Source organism: Mus caroli, chromosome 17, assembly GCF_900094665.2.
Source record: "Mus caroli chromosome 17, CAROLI_EIJ_v1.1, whole genome shotgun sequence".
Lineage (NCBI taxonomy): Eukaryota > Metazoa > Chordata > Mammalia > Rodentia > Muridae > Mus > Mus caroli.
This window is the reverse complement of record NC_034586.1, coordinates 590,692-604,564: the sequence shown is the minus strand read 5'-3', so window position 1 is coordinate 604,564 and position 13,873 is coordinate 590,692. Positions and strand designations below refer to the sequence as shown.

The 13,873-nt window shown below is 40.5% G+C and overlaps 1 protein-coding gene across 1 annotated transcript in view; it reads left to right on the top strand.

Moving 5' to 3' along the window:
* The first annotated feature begins 2,735 nt into the window (after positions 1-2,735).
* Nox3 (NADPH oxidase 3) overlaps positions 2,736-13,873 on the top strand; it is a 58,206-nt gene continuing 47,068 nt past the window's right edge. Inside the window, exons 1-5 of the mRNA XM_021149518.1 lie at positions 2,736-2,842; positions 3,412-3,507; positions 3,622-3,732; positions 5,003-5,087; positions 13,075-13,220. Of these exons, the coding sequence (XP_021005177.1) occupies positions 2,795-2,842; positions 3,412-3,507; positions 3,622-3,732; positions 5,003-5,087; positions 13,075-13,220 (486 nt within the window). The 5' untranslated portion in view covers positions 2,736-2,794. The remainder of the gene's footprint in view (positions 2,843-3,411; positions 3,508-3,621; positions 3,733-5,002; positions 5,088-13,074; positions 13,221-13,873) is intronic.

The window sequence follows — 13,873 nt, the reverse complement described above, 5'->3', positions numbered from 1 at the left end:
AAGCTGAAAGTTCTTCCAGCATTCAGTGGATGAACAAAGTCTTGAATGTTTAAACATAGACGTTTTTAAAGCCTGGGACTTGTTTGAATCAGATGTGCTAAGGTGGCAGAGAGGCACTGACCTTGAATTAAGAGCGTTTTATTTATAATACCCAAATACTCCGGGCCACGTGGGGAGCAGGTGGCAAGATGGGGAGCAGGTGGCAAGAACATGCTCAAAAGACAAATGGAGCAGAGGAGAAAACATAGACAAGGGCCTTCACTGTAGATTTCACACAGGGAAAGGCCCTATGAGCAGCTAAGCTGGCCTAAGACCTGATGGCTTGAAGTTTCACCAGACCCTGTGCCATGGATGCTCCTGGCTGGATACCAGGTCCTGGGCTGATTTAGTACAGAGAAGTTATGTGAGAGGGTGAGGGCAGGGTGGCTGTGTTTATGAATCGTGGGCTGGTTGGTTTGCATCAAGAAATGCAAATGGGTAAGCTGTGAATGATCACTATGAAGTTGCTAGCCCTATTAGGAATGAGTCAACTATTCTAACACAAGCAGGCCTCCCTGATGCCTGCTCACTACAACCCTGTGAGACCAAACACCCATTCCTATGTTTATGCTGCAGACATGTATTTCCTGACCATGTTAGAAGCCAGGAAGTCTAAGATCAAGGCACCAGCATCTGGAGAGGGGCTTCTTGCCTCAGCAGCCCGCAGTAGGAAGGCAGAGAGACAGAGAGAGAGAGAGAGAGAGAGAGAGAGAGAGAGAGAGAACATGAAATGAGGCCAAATTTGTCCTTTTAGGAATATGACACTAGCCTATAGCATTTATTCAGTCATTGATCATTGACCTTTGTGCAGGCCCTGCCTCTCAACCCAAGTCACCAAAAACCAAACTCTTATAGAGTACAGAGAGCCCATTAAAACCATAGTGAGCCTCAATATCCCAAAACATCCCAAAATTCATAAAATAAAGAATAGTGACTAACACAGTAGGAATATTTATTTATGACGTTTTTAATTATTGAAAAACAGTACTCTAGATCACATAGAACAGTTTAATTACTTGTAACTGATACTCTAAAATAAACCAGTTCCTATAACTTAAATATGTCCAGTTGGTAGGAATGCCATTTGTATCCCTATAGGAGTGTTTTGATTGATACACAAATCATGTATTAATATTTTATATGGTGATGACTGAAAATATAAACGCTAAGCTCAGAACCAGCATCAAGTCTCCATCATTCCTTTACCACCTACTTCATTCAACTTTCTCCCCACAGCTGCGTGCAATGCTTATGGCATCTGTGTCTTAGAGTCAATGTGCGAGTTAATTGGACAATAAATATTCAAAAGTTCTTAACTGCATGCCTTGGTAAATGCAAGTCAACAGAAGTTCCCAGTCATTACACTTATTAGGCTTTTAATTTTTAAAAATTCTTTCATCATGACTAAACAAACAAGCCCTACAAATACACAAGTGCCATGGACAATTCTCCAAATAATTCAAAGCTCTTACTTTTGGTTATCTAAAAATCTTTTACCTTAATTTATGTGTATGGATTTGTGCCTGCATGTATGCCTATGTGCTATCCATGTGTCTGGTGCCCTCAGAAGCCAGAAAAGGGTGTCTGATGCCCTGGAAATGGACTGCTGTGACCCACCACATGGATGCTGGGAATTGGATCTGGGTCCCCTGGAAGAACAGCCAGTGTTCTTAACTTCTGAGCCACCTCTTTAGTTCCCTGTGAAATTTTTAATGAAAATATTTGCAAATATTTTCAAATTTTGAAAATATTTGAAGCAAAAAGTTGCTTCAGTTGAGAATGCTTTGTCTTAGAATCACAGTCACTATATTTAATAACCATAAAAATCAGAGAATGACAACCTTACTAGGACCACCAAAATATGTGTGTTCTAGGTGGGGGCAGGATCTTCATATCAGTGGTCCTACACACACACACACACACACACACACACACACACACACACATGCATAATACACATACTCATATGCACGCATATGTGCTCATACATACATACATGTACATACGTATATTTGTGTGCACACATGCATACATATATACACATGTACACACACACACATACACACACACACACACACACACCAAAGTACACTTTATACTTTCATCATCATTTTTTGAGCTTCAATAGTTTTCCTGTCTGGGAATTTTAGAATCTTCTCCACAACATTCTGAAAAATGGTTCTGTCCATATGTACTTAGCTCTCAATCTCAGTCTCTTGGGAAAGTTTTTTGTTTTATTTTGTTTTGATTTGTTTGTTTGCTTTTCCTTTTCTTTTTCTTTTCTTTTATTTTCTTTTTTTCTTTTTTTTTTTGAGTGGAAAAAGGAGGAAAGACTTAAAATAAATACTGTTGGGAAAATTAGGTAGAAATTCTTTGCTATACCCAGGATCCTTCAGAAATTAGGTTATTTCTCAAATTTGCACACAGATTCGTTATTGTTCTGACCGAAATTATGTAGAAGGGGAGTGGGCATGGGCATGGGCATGAAGACAATTTAATGAAATGAGTCTCTTTTCTTTTGCATTCTTTGAAGAAGGGAATCATTAGACAGAGACTCATATTTACCTAGGCCATGAAGCATGTCAGCTTGGTGATATGCTCTTGGCACTAAGTCCTTGATTAGAAATTCCTTAAGAGCTGCTCCCAACAGGTGCTCCAAGACAAAGTGATGTAGAAGGGAACCCTTTCCTAAGCACGCAACACACAGGCTCAAATGAACGAAAAGGAATAACGTGTTGGTAGTAAGAGAAGTGTCATGCCGGTGTGCTGGATTTTGAACGAGAGTGGGTCCTTCGTGGTTGCTGTGAGTATCACTCTTCTTACTTGGCTCTAAGAGTCCTCCATTCTTAGAATGATATTTCTAAAATGGCTTAAGTTTGGAAATATTACTTTAGATATGAGACTAAAAACTTGTCAGCAAACACTTATTGAATGTATTTAACTTACCCTTATAGAATCGTGCGAAGTTGTTTTCCAAGTCCATTAATTTTTGAGCATTTTTAAAGTCAAGTAGTTTGTTTTGCATGGCACGTGTCTATCAAATGAAGTCTGTGAATCAGCCTGTGAAACTAGTATTTTTTTTCCTAGAGTGCTTTAAAGATGCCCTGACTCTTCACACCATGGTCAATTCCTGTTGACTAAGAAGATTCTGTGCTTGTCAGTAAATACTTTGAAGTTGACAGCCCTTATTTAAAATAACGTATTTGTAATCCCTACTGAAATCTAATCTGTAAGAAATAAATGTAAGGAGTGATTCTGAGGAATACTGACAACCTCTGCATTTCATCTGAAAAGAAGTTGAGTGTCGAATGATCTTGAGTAGGCGAGGGGTGGCCCATAGCAGTGATCTCATCTCTTTTTTCCCTACCCTAGCTCTCATGGCTGGCAGTAAACGCCTATCTGTTTATTGACACATTCTTCTGGTATACTGAAGAGGAGGCTTTCTTTTATACACGAGTTATTCTGGGTGTAAGTAGATTTAATGACAATCTGTTATTGTTTCAAAAAAGAAAATGCATTCTACTTTCTCAAGCTTCGATGTTTTCATCATCCTCCCTTTTTCTATTTCTAACTTACGGATAGTCCACATTGGCATGGGCCCGGGCATCTGCCGTGTGCCTGAATTTTAACTGCATGCTAATTCTGTTACCTGTCAGTCGGAACTTCATTTCACTGGTGAGAGGAACAAGTGTGGTAAGTACTAAAAAAATTTAAGCAAGCTCAGTTGTTGTCAGCCTGCAACTAGAGACTGGAAAGATGGCTTAGCAGGTAGGTGCTCGCCAGCAAGCCTTGGGAACCTGAGTTCAAATTGCCAGAATCCATGTAAAAAAAAAAAAAAAAGCAGTGTGTACCTGTGTGTATGTGACACCAGCAAGGTTGAGGGTCAGAGGCAGGAGGATAATCAGGGACTAGCTGGCCACCAACCTAACTCCAAGTTCAATAAGGCCCTGATCTCAAGGGAAAAACAAAAGCAGAGAGTGATGAAACAGGTAACCTTGTTGGTGTTCTCTGGCCTTGGAGTATGTGCATGAGTATACATATGCACATGCACTCAATATGCATACCCCATGCCTACACACACACACACACACACACACACACACACATGCACTTTTTACAGGTATGATCGAAACATGTATTTTCCTATGAAGCTCCCAGCAACTGTGCTTACACTACTTAAAGCTAAAGATCAGGACATTCCACTTGACATTGGGTTCTCTTTTGCCATTGGCTTTCCAAACAACACTGGACTCAACTTTTTCCCACATGGAGATGCAGGGGTTATGACTGTTTGAACCACAATCATTTCTGATTGAATAAAGATAAATAAATCATTGAGATGAGAGCCACTCAGGAAACACCCCAATTCCTTCCATAATCAAAACCACAAGGCCCAGATTGAACCTGGTGATTTTAACACCGATCCATGGTAACACCCCTCCTAATCATATTTATTTCAATATGCTTAATTACCACTTCCTCTGTTACTGAAAACAGCATGCAGAAAAATAAGATTGTCAGTAACCTTTATCAGAAGAAATAACTTATTGTGGAATCATCACAATAGTAAATACTAGTTATAGATGCAAAACATCTTTCTTTGTGTAATAAGGAACAGTGAACAAGTCATTCAAAATACATGACTGGAAGTGGTAATTACTACTTCTTTATTCTATATCAATAAGCTGACTAAGGCATGACCATAAGGTTTACTTAAGCACTGTGAGTTACAGCCAGAGACCTAAGAATTCCCACTTTTAGATTGAGTTGCTATTCCAGCAAAATAGCTAAAGAAAAATCCTTTGCCTTGCTGTGATCAAATGCCACTAGTTTTTAAGTCCTGTGTCCCCACTTGAAGCAACACAGAGATCAGTTGAGCCTGAGTCATATCCTCTTAGATGTGGCATTGTTAGCTCTGTGTCCATTTTCCTAATTCATTTATTCATTTATTTTGATACTTTAGTGCTGTAGAGGACCATGGAGAAGACAACTAGACAAAAACCTCAACTTCCACAAACTCGTTGCCTACGGGATAGCTGTCAATTCAGGTGAGTGTTTACCAATTGTCTTTAGCACTGGCTAATATCTAACTTCATAGTTTTTTGTTTAACTCCTCCCAATCATGCCTTTAGATAATAGAAGCTTTCACCCTTCATCTGAACATATGAAACCTTGCATTTACATTTTTTCAATTCCTAATCTATACTTAAATGAGTTTTTCCATAATAATCTCTCAAAGATCAAAAGAAAGTTGGTCAGATTTCCCTTTGTGAATAAGTAGCTTCTTTGTAATGCAGTGATAAATACCTATTTAAATGAAAACTTTGCTATTCGTATCATTCAGAACTAAAATTGACTTATAGCAAAAACCTCACTCATATAATAGGAAAATTGAATTGTCATTCAATGACTGTCAATATAGATGGGATAGTGTTCTTCTTTGTGTGGTAAGGATGCCTTAATCTTTGCCCTGACATTAGAGTCTAAAAAAGGAGGAAAAAAAAAAAAAAGAAAAAGAAGAAGAAAAGATTGGTCATGTGACCTGGGTTCAGAATAGTGTTGAGTTAGTGGACATAGAAGAGCCTTTAAAGGTAGAGATTGTAGGTTGTATAGGAGCTGCTACTGTTACGATTACACTTGTCATTTAAGGAGAAATTAGTATCTCTGAGCAAGTTTAGACACCCACAAAGAAGGAAAGAATGAAAGGGGAGGTAGCAATCAACTGGCTTGTGGTTTTGCCAGGCAACAAAGTCATTGAAATAAAAGACCATTGGAATGATAAAGAGTTATGATTCGGTACTCTTTCTCTCAAACTAATTTCACTATAAAATGTTTTCCTCATTTGTTTTTCATCCTCTCATGCATTAAAAAATGCAGAGTAAAAGGAACACTCGAACCAAATGGGAATTTAATTAAGCAACAAGACATGACAGACGGTGCCCGAGTGCCAATTAACACAACTCTGGGTGTGTAGTGAGACATGTGGGGAAGACTCTCCCCATTGATTGTCTTAAACACCGGAGCAAATTAACCCGAGATAAGCATTGCAGAGGGTCTTTGTGGTTTGTCAAAAAAAAAAAAGTGTTAAAAGAAAAATCAAGTCCTAGCTGAAACAGCTAGTAAATGGAGGGTTAGGGACAAGGTTGGTCTAGCTGTATGTCTCAGGACCTGAAGTGGTGCAGAATACACCTGTGTATGTAGAGCCTTTGAAAACAAGTGGCATTACCAGGAAGTAGACTTTGGCTTGCAAATGGAAGCCATTTCCACACTTTGAAAAGATCCAAAAGCAGAGTTACAGTGCTCACAGAGCTCTGAGCTCCCTGTGGTGGGTGGCGTCGGGCACAACCGCAGAGCTCCTTGGTAAACTTGTCAGAGAAGGAATTCTAGGACATTTCTGGGCTTCCTTTAAACTCTTCAAAAATCCTTATTTTCTCGTTAAGAATAGAGATTAAACACTGTAAAGAGGCAAGAAGAATCTTATTACCATGCATAGCTTAAAGGCAGAGTCAGACTTTAAAAGAGAGTTGTAAAGATATAAAGAAAAAGGGGGTCATCAAAATTCATCAGAAAGGAGCACAGAGCATACACGAAAACATGAGTTGTGAAAGGCTTTCTTCTTAAATCTCTGGGTACATATCCTTTCTATGTCCTCATACATCCGTAGTATAAATGGATAGATAATATACATTGAATGTTTCCCATGAGCAGGGCACCCTGTAGGTAAGACCTGTTGAACCCCCTGTGGCCCGTGCTGTTTCAGGGCACTGTGAAATTGAGAGTGAGCAGGATGTGACTAGGGTCATATGACCAGCTTCTTTTATAGCCCTGCTATTGCTGGGTGTGTGAGCTCAGAGCAGGTCTCTTCAGCTGGCTGTGGAATCTTCAAAGCATCAATAGCCGTTGGATCTCTCTATCTTGGTGAGATACTGTGGATTACCTTCAGGACTAAATCTGCTTAGCAATCTGAAAACTACAAGGCCATTCATTCACTTGCTGTTATTGCCAGTGAGGTCAAGTCCACTCCCCCAAAGCATGGTGGATGGACTCACCACTCTAACCAAGTTTTTGGTTCTCCACATCCTCATGGCCTTTCCCCTTGGGTACTCTTCAGAGCAAGTGTTCTCAACCTGTGGGCTATGACCCCTTTGTAGGTCACATATCAGACATCTTGAATATCAGATATCACTATTACAATTCACAACAATAGGAAAATTACACTTTTGTAGTAGCAATAGAAATCATTTTATGACTATGAGTCACCACAATATTACGAACTGTATTAAAGGGTTGCACATTAGGAAGATTGAGAACCACTACTCCAAAGTCTTCTCTTTCCTTGCTCAGATGACCCTTCTGCTGAAATTCCTCCCCTTCATAGTGCTTCCTGGGAGGTTAAGACTCTTCTATATCAGAAACCCACTGTCTGTCCTAAATGCCATCACCTACAAGGCTCATGCCTTACTCCATAGCTCAAGAGTGGCAATCCTCAGTTTCTGAGAGGCTCAGAGGCAGGGAGCATCTCTTGCATTTTAGTAACCTGTGTCTCTAACACAAGAAGACTATGACAGACCAAACCAGGGCAAGTGGCATGCAGCCACGTGTGTGAGGCTAAAAGAATTGATAGGAAAGGAACATGACACAAATTCTGGGCATGGTGTGGATGAAACAGCGTTTGGGAAATGAATGGATTTGGAACAATACTAATCATTCAAGATTATAAATTCACATTCTGCTGCAAGGAGAAGAAACAGGATGTTCTTTCTCCATCTTCCCCTCCCAAGTCTGCAAAGGGCATCCGTTTTCTTTCCAACCCACGTCTCTTGAATTGCTGCTACTCTGAGCTGCTCCTGAGCATCTACTGGGGCTCACCCCAGCAGGGTCAGAGCTGTATCTCCCAGCAAAGTAGCCTCATCCTGTCTTTCATGGAAACCAACCCCAGAGCTGTGGTTTCCAGCCCGACAAAGGCAGGAAGGTGGAAAGGAAACTCTTTACCTTGTCCAATCCTTGACAAAGCAATTACTGCATTTCACATTAACTAAGAAATGTGGCTGGCAACTGTGCTTTTAGAGAGAGGAGGAAAAAATGCTAAGCCTGGGTTTCATTGCTACACCTCGCTTTTCTCATTTGTCCTTCTGCTGTATTCACGGGGGAGCAGCTGCAATGTCCCTGGGCTTATTTTATTAGCCTCGCCCATTATGCTGCTTTTTGAAATAGCCAACTGGCTTAATAGGGGTGTGTAACCTTGGAAGAAATGCATGCACAGAGAAGTTTGCATGCCAGCCTCTAATTTCTTATCCGTTTCCCTAGATGTTGAACTGCAGGCTCTAATTGGTCGGATAATTAAAGGATGTAATTAGAGACTGGTGGATGTAGGCTAGGGAATGGGGTTGGGGAGGCAAAACAGTGGTATCTCTAATCAAGGGCATCACCGAAAATTCAGTGCCAGGAGCCCTTCTTCTTGCCTTCCTGCTTGCCTGCCTGTGATAAGCAGGAGCTCCCTCCAATCACTAAATAAATTGTGTTCAGGGACCTGTAACTCCACTGGTATAAAAATCGTTGTCTCACAGCCTTTACATTCGTATTAATGTGGATCTTTCTGGGTTCCCTGGTCCATGGCAGACCTTGAAGACCCCAGCAATTGAAAAGCAGTATGTGGAGCCTGGGCTTCCATCAACGGAGGTTGTAAATTGTGACCTATGCAGCTCTTTCCGCAAATTCTGCAACTTGTGTCTGCCAGATTTCAGAGGTGTAAGATCACCCTGAGTGCAACTCCTGATGAGTTGCTAAAATTAGTTCACAAACATCGATAAACAGAAGAGGGGCAGGCTGAGAAGAGAGGGTACAGCATAAAGGTCCTGAGAAAATAATGATTCGGAGTTCCCAAGGTAGAGATGGTGTCAAAGGCAACAATTCCTTGGGATCTGACACCTAATAAGGTGCTACCAACCAGTTCCTCAGTTCCACTGAAAGTGCTCAAAGCTCCAACAGGGCTCCTTTATGATTTTTTTGTCTGCTTCTCAATAAAAGTTTCTTATTTGAACTCAGAAGTCCACAGACCACTTAAAAGTGTGTGTGCAGCATTGCCAACATAACTGGTCTCTGAAAAGTACTTGGGTGAGAAAATAGAATTACAGGAAGAGCCACCCTCTTACAGCTTGGATCATTTGGGTGAGTGATGGAGAGAGGTAGCTTGAGCTTTTACCAATATACAGCACTGTATAACATGGGAAGTCCACAGGGGCACACAAAGAGCTTGTTTTCAGTTAGTAACCCAGTTGTCACAAAGCTGCCATGTATGGTTATGGGTATTTTTTCCCAAATCTACCCATTTTACGGATGAGAAAATAGAGACAGGAAAAAAATTAGGTAATCGAGAAGCATCCACTTTGTTATTCTTCCTGCTAGACACCAACATCCAGTCTAACATCCTGAAAGTATCGCAGTGGCTGGGAAGGTGAGAATTCACCCACAGCAGCATCTTCAACCCATTTCAGAGATAGCTGTGGCCAAACCACAATAGTTTGTTTGCTCATACTAAAAAGGATAAGACATATATAAAAGAAAAAATACAATGTCTGTAAGGGACCAAAAGCAATACTTCTCCCGTTACTTATCCTGCCTGGGCAGTCCTAGGTTTAACAGCTTTTATATTTCTAGTTTTTAGCCAGGATCAAATCTAAGAGGAACATAGAGTGCTTACCCAACCAAAATGGCCTCAGGTGGTTTTTACTCTTAGGATCTGTCTTAGTCAGGGTTTCTATTCCTGCACAAACATCATGACCAAGAAGCAGTTGGGGAGGAAAGGGATTATTCAGCTTACACTTCCACGTTGCTGTTCATCACCAAAGGAAGTCAGGACTGGAACTCAAGCAGCTCAGGAAGCAGTAGCTGATGCAGAGGCCATGGCCATGGAGGGATGTTACTTACTGGCTTGCTTCCCCTGGCTTGCTCAGCCTNCTCTCTTATAGAACCCAAGACTACCAGCCCAGAGACGGTCCCACCTACAAGGGGCCTTTCCCCCTTGATCACTAATTGAGAAAATGCCTTAAAGCTGGATCTCATGGAGGCATTTCCCCAACTGCAGCTCCTTTCTCTGTGATAACTCCAGCTGTGTCAAGTTGACACAAAACTAACCAGTACAGGATCCCTGGGATAACTAGGATAACTACACTTTTAATCTACTTTGTGAAGCAAAAACAACATGGAAAGTACTGAAGGAAAGGAACATGTATTATATAAACCTTAAAGCACATAAAAGCTACAGGTAACAGAGATCTAGCTTAGTCCCTTGGAGATGAGCCCTTGAGAGGCTGCTTGGGCTTCCCTCCTCCAGTGTTGTCTTCCGAGCTAAAGGAAGGGAGGAGGCAGTAAACATGAATGAGCAGCTCCGGGTCCTAAGTCATCTATTCCACACACGCCAATCTAGGTTAGCTCTGTCAGATTCTTGTGTGGAAGCTAACCTAAGAGGAAACAGACTGAGATCAGCAGCTCATTACAAGGAAGAGGAGTGTCATAAAAACAGGCGAAGACAAAGAGAATTTGTTCATTGCTTTCTTCCTGACTGTTAGGTATAGATGACACATTGGGAAATCAGTCCTATAATAGAAAATGAAAATCAGTCTCTAATTCTGTGAAATGGAAATGCCCCAGTCTCCATCTCCATAGAAGAAGGTTTTTTTTTTTTTTTTTTTTTGTTAATCTTGTATTCAGCCACTGTGGTGAAAGTGTTTATCAGCTGTAGGAGCTCCCTGGTCGAATTTTGGAGGTTGCATGTGTATATTACCATATCGTCTGTGAATAGCAATACTTTGACTTCTTTCTCTCCAATTTGAATCACCTTTAGTTGTCTTACTGCTCTGGCTAGGACTTCAAGTGCTATATTGAATAGATGTAAAGAAGAGAGTAGACACCTTCATTAAGACATGTGTTTGGTTGAGGACCCTGGAAGGACTGTTCTTCTCTGAGGAGGGCTGAAGAAAGGGTAGATTGAGGAAAGGGGAGAAGAGGGAGAGACTGGGGGGAAGGGAAACTGAAGTCAGGATGTAAATATGACAGAATAAATAAAAAGGGAAAAAGGAAATAAAGAAAATGCTTCTAAATAATAGTTGACGTTGTGCAGCTATGACCACAGGCACAAAATTAGCTGCAATATTCTCAAAGGTTCTGTGTGTGTGCACACATACATGCACGAATGTGCATATGAAGGCCAGATGTTGGCATTGGTGGTGTCCTCAGTGGTTTTCTAACAGTCTCTCTCTCTCTCTCTCTCTCTCTCTCTCTCTCTCTCTCTCTCTCTCTCTCAGCCTGGACCTCACTGTATTTTTTGGATAGACTAACTGGCCAGCATCTCCAAGTATCTACCTCTTTCTTTACCACCTCTGCCTCAACCAGTACTGAGGTTATAAACCTGCATTACTGATTATGTACATGTTGCAGATAAAACTCAAGTCTCTGTGTTTACATGGCAAGCCCTTACCGACTTCTCTGTCTCCCCATCCCCAGTATTCTCAGCCTTACATCTTCCACACCTCTAATCATAAAGGACAACCATGGAGGATGCTGTAACACACCCACAATGTGTATAGCCATATACATGTTAGCCTATACACACGTACATATATACATATGTATATATACATAGTAGCCAGCACAGTTACTTCTTCCCATTGGAGATGCAGAAGAACGTATGGGAAATTAACTATATCCTGAGTAATGAGTCCTTTGTTCACACTTGAGTCTGATCCCAATGGTGTGTGTCGACTGGCAGCTCATCCAGGTCTCCATGGAGATGGCATGACTGCTGGGTTTCCAAGGGAGTTTCCAAGCTAGGAAAGAGCAGCACAGAGGCAGAATCTCCAGGCCAGATCACACAGTGTCCTTGAATTTGTCCTCTTTATCTAAAATTTAAATGTTCTAACTCTCAGAATCAGATAGCACACTTTCCTTAAGAGTATAGAAAGAATATGTTGGTTCCACAGATACTGTCTCATTTCAATGTGCCTGATGATTCTGTAAGAATTATCTATGCAAATGAGTGTGTAGTTGTATAAATGCACATCTATATGTGCCTAGACATACATCTACATACATACATACATACATACATACATACATACATACTACATACATACACACATATATGTATTAAAACATATGAAGAGAAGAACAGAAAATATTTCTGGAAAATGTGAAGAAAATATCCCTGACATTTTCCTGATATCAACCTGTGTGTCAAATAAACATATATTGCTGTGTATGATGCATGGTATTCTAAGATAATTCTTTCTGAATTCTTTAGGAAGCTTCATATTCTACACCCATCATATGCCATCTTTCTTTAAGAATTATATCTATATTGTAGTATCCTATATTATATTATGTTATGTTATATTATATTATATATTGTCTGTAATTACAATAATGCTATGATAAAATACTGTGACCAAAAATGCAAGTTAAAGAGGAAAAGATTTATTTGTCTCCATCATTGAAGGAAGTCAGGGCAGGAACCTAGAAGGAAGACCTGATGCAGAGGCCATAGAGGGGTACTGCTTACTGGCTTGTTCCTTGTAGCTTGCTCATTACAGAAACCAGGATCACCATCCTAGAAGTGGCTCCACCCCACAATGGGGCAAAACCTCTCACATCAATCACTAATGAAGAAAATACCCTACAGCCTGATCTGATGAAAGCATTTTCTCAGATGAGCCTTCCTCTTCTCTGATGACTCTTAGTTTGTGTCAAGTTGACATAAAACTAGCCAACACAACAACAATGTTCTGATATAATAACTTACATCACTTCCAAAATGAGTAGAAATTTAATATCAAATCATGAATTAAGATGACTTTATTTGTTAATTATAATAAGCCATACACTGTATGTTCTACTCTATCCAAGATAGTGGGAGAGATGCACAAATGAATCACGATTCCTTGTAGACTGCCAGAGCAGAGAAACTTAAGGTAGCAGCACAGTATTTTGAATAAAAGATATCTCTGACACAGCCTCTGTCCAATGTCTCCTCATCCCCAGTTATCCACATTGTGGCACACTTGTTCAACCTGGAGCGTTATCACCTGGGTCAGGCCAAGGATGCTGAAGGGCTGCTGGCTGCACTTTCCAAACTTGGTGATGCCCCAAATGAGAGCTACCTCAATCCAGTCCGCACCTTTTATATGGTGAGTTAGTCCTTGCACGTTAACCAGCCTCACTTCTGCGGAATCATTTCTCTTCCCATCCCTATATCAAGAGCAATAGATTTCAAACGCTTTACATAAAAGAGCTGGATAAAAGAGGATTCTGCCAAATGCTAATATCAATTTCACCTTTCTGTTTTAACAGCTAGTTTTTCCAACCATTAATATGGCTGGAAGGATATGAGCAAGAAGAAAAACATACTCTGCTTAATTAATTTATAGTGAATATATATCTGTGATATTTTAGGTATGCAAAAACCTGTTAAAGCCTTAATATTATGGATTTTAAAAGCAGCTCCTGATCAGATTTCCTTCACTTATGTGAGATTCATAAAGCAAGCACCACCCAAACCCAGAAATGATAGATTGAATGCTTCATTTTTAACCTGCAAATTGTTTTCTGGGTCTGTTCTCTGTGCCTCGTATCTTGGTACAAGTGTGAGCAGCTGGTTTGCCAAACCATACACTGACTGGTGGCCATTTCAGAAAGATAAGTATGTGACTCGTGACACCATCACTGCTAATGTCTAGGTGCACAGAACAGCAGTGTCTCTGGGAAGAAAAAATACAGTCACCCTCAGCATCCTATCCTTAGAGGTAAACACTTCCCTCAGCCTCAGCATCCTATCCTTAGA